The sequence below is a fragment of the Ranitomeya variabilis genome, chromosome 6 (genome assembly GCF_051348905.1).
Source record: "Ranitomeya variabilis isolate aRanVar5 chromosome 6, aRanVar5.hap1, whole genome shotgun sequence".
In the NCBI taxonomy this organism is placed as follows: Eukaryota; Metazoa; Chordata; class Amphibia; order Anura; family Dendrobatidae; genus Ranitomeya; species Ranitomeya variabilis.
The window spans coordinates 176656127-176677147 of NC_135237.1; the positions used below are offsets into that span (position 1 = coordinate 176656127).

General features: G+C 46.4%; 1 protein-coding gene across 2 annotated transcripts in view; it reads right to left on the reverse strand.

Moving 5' to 3' along the window:
* NPSR1 (neuropeptide S receptor 1) overlaps positions 1-21021 on the reverse strand; it is a 914796-nt gene that overhangs the window by 350132 nt on the left and 543643 nt on the right. For both annotated transcript variants that reach the window (XM_077267601.1, XM_077267602.1), the window contains one exon: positions 7713-7914. In XM_077267601.1, the coding sequence (XP_077123716.1) occupies positions 7713-7914 (202 nt within the window). The remainder of the gene's footprint in view (positions 1-7712; positions 7915-21021) is intronic.

Consider the following 21021-nt stretch of genomic DNA (forward strand, 5'->3'; position numbering starts at 1 on the left):
GTGGTCCTTCATCCTCACCTTGATTGACCTAGCTGTATGGCATGGCGCATTGCCCTGCTGGAACAACCAGTCCTCAGAGTTGGGGAACATTGCCTGAGCAGAAGGAATCAATTGTTTCCCAGGACAACCTTGTATGCAGCTTGATTCATTCATCCTTCGCAAAGATTAACCTGCCCAATTGCAGCCTGCTGAAGCACCCCCAGGTCATCACTGACTCTCAACTAAATTTCACAGTTAGTACAAGATACTGTGGCTTGTACACCTCTCCAGGTCTCCTTCTAACCATTAGGTGAACAGGTGTTGGGCAAAGCTGAAAATGAGACTCATCAGAGAAGATTACCTTACTCCAGTCCTCTATGGTCCAATCCTTAAGGTGTTTGGCAAACTTCAGTCTAGCTCTCCTTTGCTTCTCATTGATGAAAGGCTTTTTTCTACCTTTACATGACTTGAGCCCTGACTCTAGGAGCCTGTTGCAAACTGTTTGTGCCGTGCACTTCACCCCGGCTGCCATTTGCCATTCCTTTTGTAGGTCACTTGATGTCATCTTGCGGGTGCTGAGTGACATTCGAATAAGATGACGGTCATCCTGATCAGTGGAGAGTCGTTTTTGCCCTCTGCCTGTCTTTAGCTTTGCTGTCCCAAATGTCTGCTGCTTGACCTTGTTATAGTGGACTACCATCTTAGAAATTTTAAGGATGGAGACAACATGATGCTCACTGTATCCCTCTGCTAGTAAAGCCAGAATTGAGCCCTTCTATTCCTCACTCAAGACTTTTCTTTTCAACTGCTTTGGCATGGTTAAAAGTTATTTTTTTGTTCCTATTACTTTTGGGATATTACTAGCATTTGTTTTGCCATCCAGCTTGTCCTACTGCAAGAGGATTGTGAACACCACAGCAGGGTTTTTTATACTTTCCTTCGTTAAATAAGATTTGGTTGGGGTGATCACCTAATCAGAAGCACATTAAGTAGAATGAGGTGTCCTATGGTTGGAATTCAATTGACACTAGAATGGAATGGCTGCCAGACTTGTAGAGAAGCTGATTTTTTATAAAACTGTGCAGTGGTCTCTTAATTTTTGCCAGAGCTGTATATTGTAAGATGGTCGCCGGAGTGGTCCTTGAGGGGAGATATATGTCATCGCGGCCATTAGCTGCGGTGAAGTGAGCTCGGAAGCATGCTCCAGCACATATAGTGCTGAGAGAGTTATTTGGGCCTTTCCAGGGCCGGGTTTTACGAGCAGTCATAAGAGATGGGTGGGAATGACAGCTCACATATCACCACCCCAGGGGCGTGGCTTGGCAGATAAAATGGACCCCGAGTCTCTTATTCAGTGTCTGTGGCTGGAGGTGTGGATATCTCCAGTGTGTGTTAGTAAAGACACTGACCTGAGGGGGCAGACCCACAGTACTATATGGACTACCTGTTAACTGTTTCTTTTCACTTTGTGCCGGAAAAGGCTGTTAGTTCGTTTTTATATCCAGAGCAGTTTATGCACTCTTAATAAACTTGCCTCGACATTTCAGCAATACCGCTTCCTGTCTCCATCTCAACCACAGCCTAGTGAGTACAGATTATATACACTCACTGGCCACTTTATTAGGTACACCTGTCCAACTTCTTGTTAACACTTAATTTCTAATCAGCCAATCACATGGCGGCAACTCAGTGCATTTAGGCATGTAGACATGGTCAAGACAATCTCCTGCAGTTCAAACCGAGCATCAGTATGGGGAAGAAAGGTGATTTGAGTGCCTTTGAGCGTGGCATGGTTGTTGGTGCCAGAAGGGCTGGTCTGAGTATTTCAGAAACTGCTGATCTACTGGGATTTTCACGCACAGCCATCTCTAGGGTTTACAGAGAATGGCCCGAAAAAGAAAAAAAATCCAGTGAGCGGCAGTTCTGTGGGCGGAAATGCCTTGTTGATGCCAGAGGTCAGAGGAGAATGGGCAGACTGGTTCGAGCTGATAGAAAGGCAACAGTGACTCAAATCGCCACCCGTTACAACCAAGGTAGGCCTAAGAGCATCTCTGAACGCACAGTGCGTCGAACTTTGAGGCAGATGGGCTACAGCAGCAGAAGACCACACCGGGTACCACTCCTTTCAGCTAAGAACAGGAAACTGAGGCTACAATTTGCACAAGCTCATCGAAATTGGACAGTAGATTGGAAAAACGTTGCTTGGTCTGATGAGTCTCGATTTCTGCTGCGACATTCGGATGGTAGGGTCAGAATTTGGCGTAAACAACATGAAAGCATGGATCCATTCTGCCTTGTATGGAGCATCTTTGGGATGTGCAGCCGACAAATCTGCGGCAACTGTGTGATGCCATCATGTCAATATGGACCAAAATCTCTGAGGAATGCTTCCAGCACCTTGTTGAATCTATGCCACGAAGAATTGAGGCAGTTCTGAAGGCAAAAGGGGGTCCAACCCGTTACTAGCATGGTGTACCTAATAAAGTGGCCGGTGAGTGTATATATATATATATATATATATATATATATATATATATATACATACATACACACACATATATATATATATATATATACTGCTCCAAAAATAAAGGGAATACATAAATGCAACATCCTAGATATCACTGAATGAAACATTCCAGTTGCAAACCTTTATTCATTACATAGTGGAATGTGTTGAGAAAAATAAAACATAAAAATGATCAATGTAAATCAAAAAGAATGTCCCATTGTTCTGCCCATTAATGTGCAGCAAGATAATTCACAATTTAGTACCAGTTGTCCCCATTAGAGGTCATTAGGTACACATTTATCCTGTTCTGTATCCAGGAGCTTATTGATTAAGTCTGTGTTCTGACTAGAACCGCCCCTCCTGGTTTCCCGGGCAAAAGTAGCCATTTTCTCTAGGACCTTGAGTCTTACACACATGTTCCTGTCTCTCTCTTCCTGCAGATCATTGCTCTTGATAAGCGGATTCCGGTGAGGAACCAATGTACTTACATGTGTGTGTTATGTTAGAACAGTTATGCAGCCACTGTGTAGCAGACACCTCTGTGGTCTCCTCTCAATGTACGGAGATCTGTAAAGGACTCACAGGAGGAAGATCCTGTTCAAAAATCTGCCTTGTCCGAGTCTACCCAGCAGGCCGCAGGGACAAAACATTCAAGATATATGCAATCCTGGATGACCAAAGTAACAGGTCTCTAGCCAAGTCCATCTTCTTTGACAACTTCCGCATTGTAGCCCCCGGTTCTCCCTACTCCTTGAGGACGTGTTCAGGTACCGTTGAGAAGGTGGGGAGGAAAGCAACTGGATACAAGGTGGAGTTCATAGATGGCCAGACCTGCCTATCACTACCAACCATCCTGGAGTGCAACCAGATTCCCGACAACAGGTCGGAGATACAGTCAACGGAGGTGGCAGCACATCACCCCCACCTGAAATGCATAGCCCACCTGATGATACCAGAGTTGGACCCAGAAGCCCCAATAGCTCTACTCCTGGGAAGAGATATACTACGAGCCAACAAAACTAGAGAATATATCAACGGCTCTTGGAACGCTCCATACGCACAGAGGCTCGACCTTGGATGAGTCATTATAGGAGATGTCTGTCTAGGAGGAGCACACAAGCCGGCCTCAGTCAACGGTATGCTTACCAGCAAACTTGGAAATGGTCTGTCTTCCAGCCATGTAACAATAGTCTACTGGTAAAGGAATTACCAAACAGCACTTCCCTACCTTGCCCTTTCTCAGTTCTTACTGACGAAGACCACACCTGTGAAGGTGAACAAGACCAAATAGGATGCACGGTCTTCCACAGGATGAAGGAAGACGACAAGGTAGCAATGTCTATAGAAGACAGGACGTTCTTGGACATCATGGATAGTCAAATTGTCAAGGACAAGTCAACCAGTTGGGTCGCACCATTACCATTTCGACTTCGAAGAAGATGCCTACCCAACAACAGGGAACTGGTCTACCACCGATTCATCTCCCTAAGACACAAGTTTCAGAAGTCACCTGAGATGAAGGAACATTTCTTTACTTTCATGGGGAAGATATTCCAGAATAGCCATGCAGAGATTGCACCTGCACTTCGGCACTCAGAGGAGTGTTGGTACTTGCCCATCTTTGAAGTGTACCATCCTAAGAAGCCAGGGCAAATAGGAGTGGTATTCAACTCAAGCGCGAAATGCGAAGAGGTCTCATTGAATGATGTCCTATTGTTGGACCCAGACCTCAACAACAGACTTCTAGAAGTACTACTCTGTTTCCGCAGAGATACGGTGGCATTTATGGCTGACAATACAACAGATGTTCCACTGTTTTCTCATCAAGGAGGAACACAGAAATTACTTGAGGTTCTTCTGGTACTGTGATAATGACCCAGTCAAAGCGATCGCAGCAGTAGCGTACCTCAAAACCATAGACGAGAAAGAACAATGCCATATTGGATTCATGATGAACCGGACTAAACTGATGCCACTACGCGAACACATGATACCCAGACTGGAACTCTGCACTGCCATCCTTGCAGTTGAGTTCGCTGAGCTTACCTCAGATGGAATGAATCTGGAGATCAAAGATGCAGAGTTCTACACTGATAGCAAGGTGGTACTGGGATACATCTGCAATGAAATGCGATGCTTCTATGTCTACATCAGCAACCGGGTACTGAGGATAAGAAGATCCACCTGCACTAATCAGTGGCACTACATGCCTACTCACCACAATCCTGCAGACCATGCGACTAGATCCATTGCACCAAGTCATCTTAAGGACACTACATGGTTCACAGGCCCTGCCTCCTTGAACCGTTCTATGCCTCACATCAGCAGGTCTGGTACATTTGAACTAGTGGATCCAGATACCAACAAAGAACTCCGTCCTCGAGTTTCTGCTCTACATACAGTGATTTCAAGTCAACACTTCGAATCTCATCGGTTCATCAGGTTCTCAACCTGGAAGTCACTTGTTCGAGCCATCGTTTGTCTACTTCATGTAGCTCAGTCCTACAAGTCAGCACTACCTGCATGCCAGAAACCTCATGAAAGGTTGGCATCACTGCAAGCATGCGTTTACCGCTCCCATCCTGGAAAGACCCAAGATTCCAATACTTCATGCTGTACAAAGCATGTCCAATGTCTTTTGGGACAGATGAAGAAAGCAAAATCTCTCCACTCTGCAAATCAGGACAAAGTGGCAGAAAGACCGCCCAAACATCCAACCTGGCGATGTCCTCGTCAAGGACAGTCAGTCCCACCAAAACGAGTGGCCACTTGGCCTAGTCACCAAGCCCTTTCCCAGCAAGGACGGGAAGGTGTGCAAAGTAAAGGTCAGAGTGTGAAAGCTTGGGGAGAACAAACTGTTCCTCAGGCCAGTTACTGAGCTTGTATTGTTATTTTCCCCAAAAGAACCAAATAGTGTCATCCGTTGATGCCAAGTGGGGAGTGTTCTGCCCATTAATGTGCAGCAAGTTAATTCACAATGTAGTACCAGTTGTCACCATTAGAGGTCATTAGTTACACATTTATCCTGTTCTGTATCCAGGAGCTTATCGCTTTAAATTTGTGTTCTGACTAGAACCGCCCCTCCTGGTTTCCTGGGCAAAAGTAGCCATTTTCCCCTGGACCTTGAGTCTTACACACATGCTCCTGGCTCTCTCTTCCTGCAGATCATTGCTCTTGATAAGCGGATTCCGGTGAGGCACAAATGTACTTACATGTGTGTGTTATGTTAGAACAGTTATGCAGCCACTGTGTAGCAGAGTGTGTAGTCAGGTATGTTGTGCTTTGTTTCATATTGCTGTTTATCTGTATGCAGATAGACGTTTCCTGTATAAAGTAATACAATGCTGATAGCCTGAACCTGCTCTAAGATAGCCATGATAACTGTGTGTCTGCCTTATCCTGCATTCAGTGTTAGCTTTCTAGCTCTCTGTTATTCATGTTATTGCATCTTGTAACATGCTATAATATGCCAAGTACTGATGCACTGTTATTTCCTTTGTAGTTTTTATCTGATCATCCATTATATCGAATATTTCACAATATCATCTACTGTTGTTGTTCATCGTTCACTATCTCAATAAATATAGACTTAAGAATCTATACAGTCTGTTTACTGAGGCAATGGATGAAGGTTTAGCTGTATGCTAGAATCCACACAGCATCATATGTGGAGGAAGGCAGAACACCCATGGAGGTCTGGAGTTGGAATGATACTCAAAATCAAAGTGGAAAATCAAATTACAGGCTGATCCAACTTCAGTAGAAATGCCTCAAGACAAGGAAATAATGCTCAGTAGTGTGTGTGGCCTCCATGTGCCTGTATGACCTCCCTACAACATCTGGGCATGCTCCTGAGGTGGCAGATCGTCTCCTGAGGGATCTCCTCCCAGACCTGGACTAAAGCATCTGCCAACTCCTGGACAGTCTGTGGTGCAACGTAACGTTGGTGGATGGTGCGAGACATGATATCCCAGATGTGTTCAATCGCATTCAGGTCTGGGGAACGGGCGGACCAGTCCATAGCTTCAAATGCCTTTATCTTGCAGGAACTGCTGACACACTCCAGCCACATGAGGTCTGGCATTGTCCTGCATTAGGAAGAACCCATGGCCAGTTGCACCAGCATATGGTCTCACAAGGGGTCTGAGGACCTCATCTCACTACCTATTGGCAGTCAGGCTACATCTGGCGAGCACATGGAGGGCTGTGCAGCCCTCCAAAGAAATGCCACCCCACACCATTACTGACCCACTGCCAAACCTGTCATGCTGAAGGATGTTGCAGATAGCAGATTGCTCTCCACGGTGTCTCCAGACTCTGTCACATCTGTCATTTGCTCTCAGTGTGAACCTGCTTTCATCTGTGAAGAGCACAGGGCGCCAGTGGCGAATTTGTCAATTGGTGTTCTGTGGCAAATGCCAATCATCCTGCACGGTGTTGGGCTGTGAGCACAACCCCTATCTGTCGATGTCGGGCACTCAGACCATCCTCATGGAGTCGGTTTCTAACCATTTTTTGCAGACATATGCACATTTGTGGCCTGCTGGAAGTCATTTTGCAGGACTCTGGCAGTGCTTCTCCTGTTCCTCCTTGCACAAAGGCTGAGGTAGTGGTCCTGCTGCTGGGTTGTTGCCCTCCTACGGCCCCTCCACGTCTCCTGGTGTACTGGCCTGTCTCCTGGTAGCGTCTCCAGCCTCTGGACACTACGCTGACAGACACAGCAAAACTTCATGCCATAGCTTGCATTGATGTGCAATCCTGGATGAGCTGCACTACCTGAGCCACTTGTGTGGGTTGTAGAGTCCATCTCATGCTACCATGAGTGTGAAAGCACAACCAACATTCAAAAGTGACCAAAACATCAGTCAGAAAGAATTGGTACTAAGATGTGTTCTGTGGTCCCCACCTGCAGAACCACTCCTTTATTGAGTGTGTCTTGATAATTGCCAATAATTTCCATCTGTTGTCTATTCCATTTGCACAGCAGCATATGAAATTGATTGTCAAGCAGTGTTTCTTCCTAGGTAGAAAGTTTGATTTCACATAAGTTTGATTTACTTGGAGTTATATTCTGTTGTTTAAGTGTTCCCTTTATTTGTTTGAGCAGTGTATATTTATAGTCTATACAATGTATATAACATATTTAGATTATTACTTAATCTGGTTTACTCAATCCTTTAATAATATGCATACATATCTATAAATGTGAATAAAAACTTACCTTATAATGATTAGGGGAATGAAATATACCAAGAAGGACACAATTGTCATGTATGGCTTCCAGTAAGACTCATCTGGCCAAAGAGCCCAGCACTGAATTTCTCCATTGGCAAGTTTATATTTTCCAAATATAATCAAGGTTGGAATTGAAAAAAGGAAAGAAAGAGTCCATGCGACTACAATTAGAACTTTAGCTTGTCTTTCTGTGTAAAAAAGAAAACAAATATTTTAACCTTCAATATATAATAGCTACACAAATCAGGTAAAAGATTCATTATTTTTATTTCCCATTGACAAACAAACATTGAATATTATTTATATAGATAAAGAATCACGGAAATTTCATTCCTGTGATCCCTCTGGCTTCCGAGTTAAGGGCATTGACCGCATTGTTTCTGGTCTACGTGGGGGTAATTTGAGTCGCCTTTTGGCGCAAAAAGAATCGTTTTGGATCTGGAAACTCCGTACCCTACAGCCACAGGGTTTGAATGAGGTTTTAAGCTTTATTCCCTTTTTGAAAATCCCTTGATCTCCCTTGCTGATTGGTTTTAATGGCATCTTAATTTATGATGCGTTTTTTATCATTTTTAACAGTTTTTATTTTTATTTTCTATCTCTTAGTTTTGTCGCTATTTTGGTGTTTACTTGCCTCTGTTCAGCTTTGGAGGAGAAAACTAACTTTCTTCAATCAGCCACTTCACTATGGATCCACACTGGATTTTTCACGATTTGCACTTTAAATATATTAAATATGTATTTTGCTGCTTTTTCATGTATTTATTGGTTTTTTATTGTATATCTCATGTGTATTTTACATGCCTTCGGTATATGTATTCTTATTATTCCTTTTTTATATATGTACCCATGTATCACTGATTTGGTTTCTATTTTCACTTTCCTGTGTACCACTTCTTATCATATAACTACTTTAATGTATTGCATTGAACTTTATTCATATATTATGGCTGCTGTCCTCCAACTCCGGTACCTCACTGTTGTGCGCATGTGCGCCTGCCCCTGGTGGCTGGACGCGTGTGACGGCGTCTTCATCCGGGTGTTCTTTCCTGTGCGCGGGGCTCCGCTCACATGATCTTGTGTGGGCGGGGCTTCGCGTTTGGGTTGGCTCGCCCGGTGACGTCCTCGCCCGCGCCCACTTCCGGTTGTGTCGGCGTCCACATGCGCCGCTTCTATACGGTGATTATGACAGCTGAATTAACTTTACTGGGCAAGTTCTCCTATTTAAAGACTCTGGTGTGTTCTGGATGCCATCCCCCGGAAAAAGGCTTATAGCGCCGAAACGCGCGTTGGGGACGGTGGCACCTCAGAGCTCCAGGACCCACTCAGGTAATCTGCTTCAAGCACTTAGTGACTCTATTGGTTTTACTTTGCTCTAAGTCTTATGGGTGGTTTACAGCCCCCTGTGCACTATTTCTGATTCTTTTGTGACTATGCACTAATATGGTATCTGATCTTTGAGCATGTCCTTTACACTTTTAGTATATACCTGACAGGATTCTGGTCTTTGTTCTGTGGTGCCATCTACTATTGGTTTACCTTGTCATATCCCTGTTTTAGTTTATTTTGTTTTGGTCATTTCATGTAATAGTATTTCTAATAAACTTTTGCTATTTTTAATATTACTTTGCTATGGTGTTCCATTCTTATATGATCTCCAATTAATTCTGGCACCTATCTTGATTATTTCTGCACAGTTCCTTGGTGGTTTGGGGTGCAGGCCTTGTTTATTTTGAGATAAAGAATCACATAGCAGTGGGCAGCCAATGCTGACAGAGGAGGAAGATGAAAGTGCACTCTGTCACTACAGGAGCTGAGCGCATACATTGTCAGTGAGTATGTGTTCTCATCTAACTCTCCTATCAGTATCGGTTCCTCGCTGCTGTGCTAGCCTGTTTGCGGAAAGATGCTCTTGCAGACTGGACAAGGGTACCTGAGGATACCCGCACACAATAACATTGCGGCAGATCTCGGCTCCAGCAATGTCAATGTCGTAAGGGATGAGGATTTAATACAAGCAGCATTATATCGAGTGTTCTTAATCATCACAAGGGGAGAGTCGAATTTGGCAATTGAGAGGACAGAAAGATGCACCGAGCACTTGGCCATGCCAAGGGTGCACCAAAGCCTCCTTATTTACATATGCAATAAAACTGTTTTTACATAAAACAAAATCACTAAAATATGCTCCACAATTATGATTTTCATAGAGGCTAAGTCCTCTACATGAATCTACTATATAATTGTCTAAGGGTCTCTTCCATCTGTCTGTCCTTCTGTCTTTCTGTCACGGATATTCATTGGTCGCGGTCTCTGTCTGTCATGGAATCCAAGTCGCTGATTGGTCTCGGCAGCTGCCTGTCATGGCTGCCGCGACCAATCAGTGACGGCCACAGTCCGATTAGTCCCTCCCTACTCCCCTGCAGTCAGTGCCTGGCGCCCGCTCTATACTCCCCGCAGTCACCGCTCACACAGAGTTAATGCCGGTGGTAATGTACCGCGTTATGCCGCGGGTAACTCACTCCGTTACCGCCGCTATTAACCCTGTGTGACCATGTTTTTACTATTGATGCTGCCTATGCAGCGTCAATTATAAAAACATCTAATGGTAAAAATAATAATAAAAAAAATAAAAAATCATTATATACTCACCTTTCCCACTCCAGGCAGGTTCCAGTGGAAGGATGGTCTGCGAAAAGTACCTGCCATGATGTCACGGTCATGTGACCGCGACGTCATCACAGGTCTTGCGTGCATGCGCAAGAAGGACCTGCCGTGACGTCACGGTCATGTGACCGCGACATGGTCTCGTGACCGCGACGTCATCACAGGTCCTGCACGAGAAGGACCTGCCGTGGCGACACGGTTATGTGACCGCGACACGGTCATGTGACCGCGACACGGTCATGTGACCGCGACACGGTCATGTGACCGCGACACGGTCATGTGACCGCGACGTCATCACAGGTCCTGCGCGCCTGTGCGAGGAGGGGACAGAACTACAAGGGTACCCTCGGAAGGTGAGTATATGTTTATTTTTTAACCTGTCACATACGTGGCTGGGCAATATACTACATAGCTGGGCAATATACTATGTGACTGGCCAATATACTACATCGCTGTGCAATATACTACGTGGCTCTGTGCTGTATACTACGTCACTGGGCAATATACTACATCACTGGGCAATATACTACATGGCTGGGCAATATACTAAGTCACTGGGCAATATACTACGTCACTGGACAATATACTACGTGGCTCTTTGCTGTATACTACTTCACTGTGCAATATACTACGTCGCTGGGCAATATACTATGTGGCTGGCCAATATACTACATCGCTGTGCAATATACTACGTGGCTCTGTGCTGTATACTACGTCACTGGGCAATATACTACATCACTGGGCAATATACTACATGGCTGGGCAATATACTAAGTCACTGGGCGATATACTACGTCACTGGACAATAGACTACGTGGCACTTTGCTGTATACTACTTCACTGTGCAATATACTACGTCGCTGGGCAATATACTATGTGGCTGGGCAATATACTACGTGACTGGGCAATATACTACGTGGACATGCATATTCTAGAATACCCGATACGTTAGAATCGGGCCACCATCTAGTGTAGAAATGGTTTCAGTTGAGTATTAGGGTGACAGATTTCCTTTAAGTAAGTATAATTGTTCTGTCTTCATACACGTTGATACGGTGTGTGATCCAACATACAGCATAAACCACTTCTGTCTTCCAAAATAAGCAGACTGTTCTCTGTAGTCTAACTTGTTTATTGGTAACAGGTATTGAAATGCGGTAAAACTATAAGACTACAAACGATTTGGGTAAGTATTGGGCAAATAACAGCACAACTGATACTTATAACTAGCAGGGAAAGCATACAGGATGATGCAACTTCTACATGCAACTACATACAGTAACTGACAGATAATAGATTTCCCAGGTACTAGTTGCTATACAGTAATCACATTCTATAGAACACTATATTGCAAGAACAGGGATAGCAATCTTACCGGATAAACTAACCAGGGTGGCAAGTAAGTGAAGTAGTTCCAACACAGCAGATTAACACGAGTGTACAGGAAAATACACAGAGAGAAAAATGGGGGATTCCCCTATCCCATGATGCTTTGGTGCAACCCAGAATGCAACACTCTAATGATTACTAAGAAAAACACAGGTAATAAATTTATCCACCACTGGGTGGTGCTATAACACAGCAAAACCAAACTATAGCAGTGAAACTTTAATGCTTGGACGAACCCCTGTCCTTCATTAGGAAGGGCAGAACAATAATTAAGAAATAATAGATATATGCTAGGTTTCTGTCACTTTTAACATGAAGAATTGCTTAGAATGTAGCAGATTCTTGCTGTGAAGACAAAGGACTCCAAACTCTGAAGAATCCCTATAAGTCAATAGCTTCTGTCTGGGCCATTCAGATCTGTTACATGACATTATTGTCAGACTACTGTATCTGCTGTTATTATAGCAGAGGTATGAATAGGACAAGATTTTAAGTGCACAAAGACATGTATAGAACTGACTACATTCAGTAAATATCCTATGGTATTAACATAAAGACTTTACCTCATATAAGACCCTTTTTTTAGGAACATTCATGTGCACTTACCAAAATACCCTCACTCTCAAAATAATGGAAAACAATACTACTTTGTTTTATGCAAAATATATTTAAATTTACATTTTTGGATTAGAAAAATATTTAGAATTGTGTGTCCTCAGTGGTTGATACCTTTTAATGCTAAGGCTGGAGTTACACTTGCGAGTTCAATGCGAGAAACTCGCACGAGTCTCTCGCATCAAGTCCCAACACTGCCGCCAGCACTCGGAACCAGAGCGTGAGGCTGCATAGAAATACATGCAGCTGCAAACTCCGGTCTCGAGTGCCGGCGGCAGTGTCGGGACTTGATGCGAGAGACTCAAGCGAGTTTCTCGCATTGAACTCGCAAGTGTGACCCCGGCCTAACTGAAAAGATGGTAACAAATTGCAAGCTTTCGAGACTACTCAGGTCTCTTCATCAGGCATAGACTAATATCAAATCTAAAGAATCACATATTTATACACAACACAGAACATAAAGAAAAAATGCAATAGATAAGACAAGTGACGTGTAGCAGAACTATCATTATGGGAGAGTGATAAGCAGTTGTGGCCATAAATATTGGAACAGTTCATAGATAAGGAGTGCAGGAATGAATGTGTCGTATGGATTTATGTCTTTTGACATCAATTAAGGAATTTGTTTCTCAGACCTTGTGGGGGCATCACAACACAGAACCAGACCTCAATCAGAGAACAATAAAACATTCACACTCCTTATCTATGAACTGTTTACAATTTGTTACCATTAGTGTTGAGCGATACCTTCTGATATCGGAAAGTATCGGTATCGGAAAGTATCGGCCGATACCGTCAAAGTATCGGATCTCGCCGATTCCGATACGCGATCCCAATGCAAGTCAATGGGACGAAAATATCGGAATTAAAATAAACCCTTTCTTTCCTTGTAGGTTCATTCTACATGAAGGAAAACAACTAAGAATAATGTAGGATGTATTGGGGGAGGTGGCGGAGACATTAAAGGCATAGAGGTTTAGCCCAATCAAATAGAATAGCAGGAATTTTAATTTTTTTTAAAGACGTTCGGAGTTACAAAGATATTGACTATGTTAAGATTTTTTTTATTTTGTCAGATATTGATGTTTCACTACTTCCACGCCCTTCACCCTCTTTTTTACTTCTCCCACACTTTCTTCTTCATCATCATCAGCATCTTTGACATCAACTTCTTCTTCACCTTATTCATCTTCTTCATCTTCTACCTATAATTTTTTTTTTACATTGTTCATATTCTTTTTATTTAACTATTATTCTTCTTCATATTCAACTTCTTCATCATATTCTTATTTGTGACAGGCATTCCCGTAGTTGTTATCAATAAAAGTTTGAAGATTACACCTTCCGTTCTGCCTGTCACAAAAGAGTTACATTTGTCCGCGTTCAGTTTGGCCTTCAGCATCAGGCTTTATCCAGGGGCATCACGAGGAGGAACGGACTCACCCCCATACACTGCTTAGTCTTCTTCTGCTTATAATTTAGATAATATCTTTTGCTCTGATAATTAGTGTTATGCTTAATGTTCTTCTGCTCTTTGTTCTGCAGCCTCTTGTTCTTCTGCTTCTCGGTCTCCCATGTCGTCGTCGTCTCCAGGGTCGTCGTCTCCAGGGTCGTCGTCTCCGGGGTCGTCGTCATCGGGGTGGTCTTCAGGGTCATCGTCTCCAGGGTCGTCGTCATCTCAGTGGTTGTCATCTCTGGTGTCGTCGTCATCTTAGAGGTGGTCTTCCGTGTCGTCGTCTTTAGGGTCTTGAACTTGGAAATGTAGCAGAAGGTACAAGAAGGCTGAGAAAATGCCGAGAAACAGCTGATGGAACTGGAACTCGGATGGCTACCCAAAGGTCCAAGAGCCAATGGAACTACCGAGGACCAGCTGACGTTACTGGAACCCGGTTACTAAGCAGGAGGTACCCGTGCCTGAAAGCACTACCAAGGACCACCTGACGTTGGTGGAACTCGGATACCCAGAGGGAGGCACCTAAGCCAAAGGCTCTGCCCGGAACCAGCTGACGGTACTGGAACCAGGATGGGGAGCAGAAGGTACAAGAGCAAAAGACACTGCCGATAACCAGCTGACGGTACTGGAACCCGGATGGGTAGCCGAAGGTCCAAGAGCCAATGGAAATACCGAGGACCAGCTGATGTTACTGGAACCTGGTTACTAAGCAGGAGGTACCCGTGCCTGAAAGCACTACCAAGGACCACATGACGTTGGTGGAAGTCGGATACCCAGAAGGAGGCACCTAAGCCAAAGGCTCTGCCCGGAAACAGCTGATGGTGCTGGAACCAGGATGGGGACCTATTCAAGCTTGTCTTCCTGGAGCCCCAACTAGCGGTGTTGGAGCAAAGGGTCAGCAGGGGGAGCAGAGTGTAGGCCAAAGCCTGCACTGGAGGCATTTGTAGGTCTGTTGTGTCTGCGTGGCTGTTGCAGGACACATTGCCGGCTACACAGCAGGGGAACAGCTGGCGGTGCTGAACCCCACTGACACATTGGCGGGTGTTTTTCTCTGTGCAGCCAGCACTTCGGGGCACCAACTGGCGGTGTTAGAGCCCAGGCTCTGCAGGGGGAGCAGAGTGTAGGCCGAAGCCTAATTGAACCAATTTTAAAGGTAACCTTTAACCCCCCTCAGGTGTTACAAACTAGAAGAGACACGCCTTATGCAGCAGTAGTGCTGCACAAGTCAAAGTTTGCTCTTTTAATTTTGTTCCTTGCACAAGCTGAATGAAACGCGTACAACATTTTGGCCCTTATACAGTCAATCTGTCTTGGAGGCGGGAGTTCCCTTCGTAATGAGACGCAGCACACCTGGCAAAAAGACCACCTTGGTGCTTGGCACGGCCTCCTGAGCATTGCATTTTGCTGTACAGGAGTCTGCGTTGTTGCGTTATCCCTTGGCCATGCGCTGCCTGTCTTCTGACATCATTTCATGTCGGCTGGTGCGGTTCGCGATGCCCATGAATCCCAGCCCCGCAGTGTCTTTACAGTGTTTCACACTGCGGGGCTGGGATTCATGGCCTGGCGCAGTACATATGTTCGTCTCTCGCTCGTGTCCTTACACCTGCTACAGACTGTGCGGCGTCAGCTGATCCCTTATCGCATGCCACGGCCATGAAGCCGCACAGTCTGAAGAAGGCGGAAGGAGCTGAGTGACAGCCTGGCGAAGATATGCACTGCTCATGCCCGTCAATCACACCCTCGCAGTCAAAATAAATAAGACACCGAGGGGCGTTGTGTCGGGCAGGGCGGCCGCAGAGGCGCAGCCAGCCAAACAATGATGTCAGAAGACGGGCAGCGCTACCAAGGGGGTTGCAGCGTGTCATTACAAATGAAAGTCACACCTCAGGGACATTTTAATGGTCTCAGGGGACACATTGTAGACGTGTTCTGTTCCACGTGTGCAAGGAGAATAAGTTTATGAGCCACCTTGCACACATGCAGCATTACTGCTGTACAAGCTGGCTGTAAAACATACAAACACCTGGGGGAGGGGTGACAGGTTCCCTTCAATTTCAGTTCTTGTGTCTGCGTGGCATTTGCAGGACACGATGCCGGCTACACAGCAGGGGAACAGCTGGCGGTGCTGAACCCCACTGACACATTGTTTTTCTCTGTGCAGCTAGCAGTACCGGGCACCAACTGGCGGTGTTAAAGCCCAGGGACAGAAGGGGGAGGAGGAGGTGGAGGAGAGAGGAGGGATTGCCACACACACAGCTGGGGAACAGCTGACGTTACTGAACCCCTATAACAGAGGAGCGACTGTTGACTGTGCGGACAGCACTTCCAGACAACAACTAGCGGTGTTGGAGCCCAGGGACAGAAGGAGGAGGAGGTGGAGCAGAGAGGAGGGATTGCCACACACACAGCTGGGGAACAGCTGACGTTACTGAACCCCAATAACAGAGGAGCGACTGTTGACTGTGCGGACAGCATTTCCAGACAACAACTAGCGGTGTTGGAGCCCAGGGACAGAAGGAGGAGGAGGTGGAGGAGAGAGGAGGGATTGCCACACACACAGCTGGGGAACAGCTGACGTTACTGAACCCCAATAACACGGCAGCAAGTGTTGACTGTGCGGACAGCACTTCCAGGCACCAACTAGTGGTGTTGGAGCCCAGGGACAGCAGGAGGAGCAGAGTAACACAGTGTAGGCCGAAGCCTGATTGGAGAAAGTTGAAAGGGAACCTTTAACCCCCCCCCAAGGCGTTTGTAGCTGAAAGAGCCAGCTTGTGCAGCACAAAGGATGCAAAAGGAAAAGGTGGCTCTTTTTATTATGCTCCTTGCAAACACAGAACTAAGCACTTATAAAATGTGTCCCCTGATACCCTGAGACCGTCCCGGAGGTGGGACTTTCCTTCGTAATATGACGCAGCACAGCCGTCATTCCTACCCCCTTGGCGCCGTGCCCCGGCTCCTCAGCATTGTTTAATTCCGTCCCAGAGCCTGCGCTGTTATGTTATCCCTTGGCCAGGCACACTTAGCGCTGCCCATCTTCTGACATCATTTGGTGTCAGTCTGGCTGCGCCTGTGCGTCCGCGCATTACTGCTGCACAAGGTGGCTCTTTCAGTAACAAACGCCTGGGGGGGACAGGTTCCCTTACATTTCAGTTGTTGTGTCAGCGTGGTGGTCGCAGGACACATTGCCGGCTACACAGCTGGGGATCAACTGACGTTACTGACACCCAATAACACTGGGTCGTATGTTTTGACTGTGCATACGGCACTTCTGAGCCTCAACTGGCGGTGTTGGAGCCCAGGAATTAAAGTTCAGGAGGTAGAAAGATGAACACAACAGGAGACCTGGATACTGTAGACAGTCACCTAATTATTTAATCAGGAAGAGGAGTGGCAAATTCCTGCAAGATCCAGGCCTGGTTCATTTTCAGGAAAGTAAGCCGGTCAACGTTATCGGAGGATAGTCGCATGCGACGGTCAGTTAGTACACCACCTGCAGCACTAAAGACGCGTTCCGATAATACACTAGCCGCAGGGCAAGCCAGCACCTCCAATGCATACTGGCTTAGCTCTGGCCATGTATCCAGCTTTGAGACCCAAAACTTGAAAGGGGAAGAGTCGTCTGGGAGTACAGCAAGAGGGCAAGACATGTAGTCTGTCACCATCTGACAGAACCGTTGCCTCCTGCTGACTGGAGCCGTCTGTGATGGTGTAGACCTTTGTGGCGGGCACACAAAACTGTTCCACAGTTGGGCCATACTGCTCTTGCCTTGGGCAGAGGCACTGCTTCAGCTCCCTTTTTGTGCAGAGCCTCCTCCACTGCCTGGACGCACTGAGCTGCTTTGTAATGCACTAGCAGCACTTCTCTCAGTTGGACTGGAGAAGATGATGGAATTCACCAGTGTGTCTTGGTACTCCCGCATTTTTCGCTCCCGGTTCAACGGTGTGATGAGGCTTTCTACGTTGTCCCGGTAGCGAGGATCGAGGAGGGTGAACACCCAATAATCAGACATGTTGAGAATGTGGGTGATGCGGCGGTCGTTTCTCAGGCACTGCAGCATGTAATCCACCATGTGCTGCAGACTGCCAACTGGCCAAGAAACGCTGTCCCCTGCTTGAGGCATGATCTCTGCCCGCTCGTCATCACCCCACCCTCGCTGTACACACTGACTACTGGACAATTGTGTAACTCCCTCCTCTGGACGGATGTCTTCCTCCTCCATTGACTCCTCCTCATCCTCCTCACAAAGTGTCCCCTGCCTACGCGTTTGTGAGGAACCACGTGGCACTGACTGTCCAGAAGATGATGGAAATGGTGAATCCTCATCCTCCACCTCTTCCACAACATCATCCCTTAGCGCTTGCAGTGATTTTTCAAGCAGGCAGATAAGGGGGACAGTCATGCTGACTAGTGCATCATCTGCACTCGCCATCCGCGTGGAATAATCGAAGGGACGCAAAACCTGGCAGACGTCCTTCATAGTGGCCCACTCTGTGGTTGTGAAGTCTGAACGGCGCGGAGTGCGACTTCTTTGCGCCTGATGCAGCTGGTACTCCATTACTGCTTGCTGCTGCTCACACAACCGCTCCAACATATGTAACGTGGAATTCCACCTGGTAGGTAGGTCACATATGATGCGATGTTCCGGAAGGCGGAATTGGCGCTGCAGAGCCGCAATGCGCGATTTTGCCGTGCTGGAACGCCGCAAGTGAGGACACTCTAGGCGGGCCTTGTGCAGCAGTGCATCAAGATCCGGATAGTCCCTCAAAAAACTCTGCACGACCAAATTGAGCACATGTGCCAGACATGGGATGTGAGTGAGGTTGCCGAGGCCCAGAGCTGCCACCAGATTTCGGCCATTATCACACACTACCATGCCTGGCTGGAGATTCGCTGCCACAAACCACACATCGCTCTCCTGCTTGATGGCATTCCAGATCTCCTGCGCTGTGTGGCTTCGATTCCCCAAAGAAATTAATTTCAAGACGGCCTGTTGACGTTTGGCCACGGCTGTGCTCATGTCGGTCGTAACAGGTAAACGGTCATCACGGGTCCATGTGGAGGTGGACTGTGACGGCTCCTGCAGCGACGATTCTGAGGAACTTGTGTAAGAGGAGGAGTCAATGCGTACAGACTGGATTCCTGCAATCCTTGGAGTGGGCAGGACACGTCCTGCGCCACTCGCACGATCTGTACCCGGCTCAACAACATTAACCCAATGGGCAGTGAGGGAAAGGTATCTGTTATGATCCTAGTGGCTGAGGATCACAAAACGGACTAGCTAAGTTTATGAACATAGACACGAGCTCTAAGGAGGTGGTAACTGGACTGACCGCAAACCTGATCCTAACCAACACACTAAAGGAAGCCGGTGAACGTGCCTAAAATCCTGGACGTCTCGACGCAGCCTGAGAAACTATCTACTCCTGGAGGGAAAGTAAGACCTCACTTGCCTCAAGAGAAATCACCCCAAAGATATAGGAAGCCCCCAACAAATAATAACGGTGAGGTAAGGGGAAAACACAAACGTAGAAATGAAAACAGATTAAGCAAATGAGGCCCGCTAATACTAGATAGCAGAAGACAGATAGGGAACTGTGCGGTCAGTAAAAAACCCTATGCAAAATATCCACGCTGAGAATACAAGAACCCCCACACCAACTAACGGTGTGAGGGGAGAAACTCAGCCCCCTAGAGCTACCAGCAAGCAAGGAAATCACATATTAGCAAGCTGGACAAAAATAAACCAAGAAACATATGACCACTGATGGTCAAAAAATGAACCAAGCAAAACTTAGCTTCTCTTGAAGAGACTGATAACGAAGGACTGCAGGAGAGCTCCAAAATAGCACTGAAGACATTGACAGCAGGCAACAACTGAGAGTCCAGGTGAACTAAATAGGAAACCAGCTAAGAGATAACGAGACAGCTGATCCTGCCTCAGACCTGCAGAATGACACAAAGAACCACCAGAGGGAGCCCAAAGACAGCACTCACACAGTACCAGTTGTGACCACAAGAGGGAGCCCAAAAACAGAGTTCACAACAGTACCCCCCCCCTTGAGGAGGGGTCATTGAACCCTCATCAAAACCCCCAGGGCGATCAGGATGAGCCACATGGAAGGCATGAACCAAATCGGCCGCATGAACATCAGAGGCGACAACCCAGGAATTATCCTCCTGACCATAGCCCTTCCACTTAACCAAATACTGAAGCCTCCGTCTAGAAATACGAGAATCCAAGATCTTCTCCACCACGTACTCCAATTCGCCCTCAACCAGCACCGGAGCAGGGGGTTCAACAGAAGGAACCACAGGCACCACATACCTCCGCAACAAAGACCTATGGAACACGTTATGAATGGCAAACGACGCTGGGAGGTCCAAACGAAATGACACCGGGTTAAGGATTTCCAAAATCTTATAAGGACCGATGAAGCGAGGCTTGAATTTAGGAGAAGAAACCTTCATAGGAACATACCGAGAAGACAGCCATACCAAATCCCCAACAAGAAGTCGGGGACCCACACCGCGACGGTGGTTGGCAAAGCGCTGAGCCTTCTCCTGTGACAACTTCAAATTGTCCACCACATTGTTCCAAATCTGCTGCAACCTATCCACCACAGAATCCACCCCAGGACAGTCAGAAGGCTCAACCTGACTCGAGGAAAAACGAGGATGAAAACCAGAATTGCAGAAAAAAGGCGAAACCAAAGTAGCAGAACTAGCCCGATTATTAAGGGCAAACTCGGCCAATGGCAAAAAAGTCACCCAATCATCCTGATCAGCAGAAACAAAACATCTTAAATAAGTTTCCAAGGTCTGATTAGTTCGCTCGGTTTGACCATTCGTCTGAGGATGGAAGGCCGACGAAAAAGACAAATCAATGCCCATCTTAGCACAAAAGATCCGCCAAAATCTGGACACAAACTGGGATCCTCTGTCAGACACAATATTTTCAGGGATGCCGTGCAAGCGAACCACATTCTGAAAAAATAGAGGAACCAAATCGGAGGAGGAAGGCAACTTAGGCAAGGGCACCAAATGGACCATTTTGGAAAAACGATCACACACCACCCAGATGACAGACATTCTCTGAGAGACTGGAAGATCCAAAATAAAATCCATGGAAATGTGTGTCCAAGGCCTCTTCGGGACAGGCAAAGGCAAAAG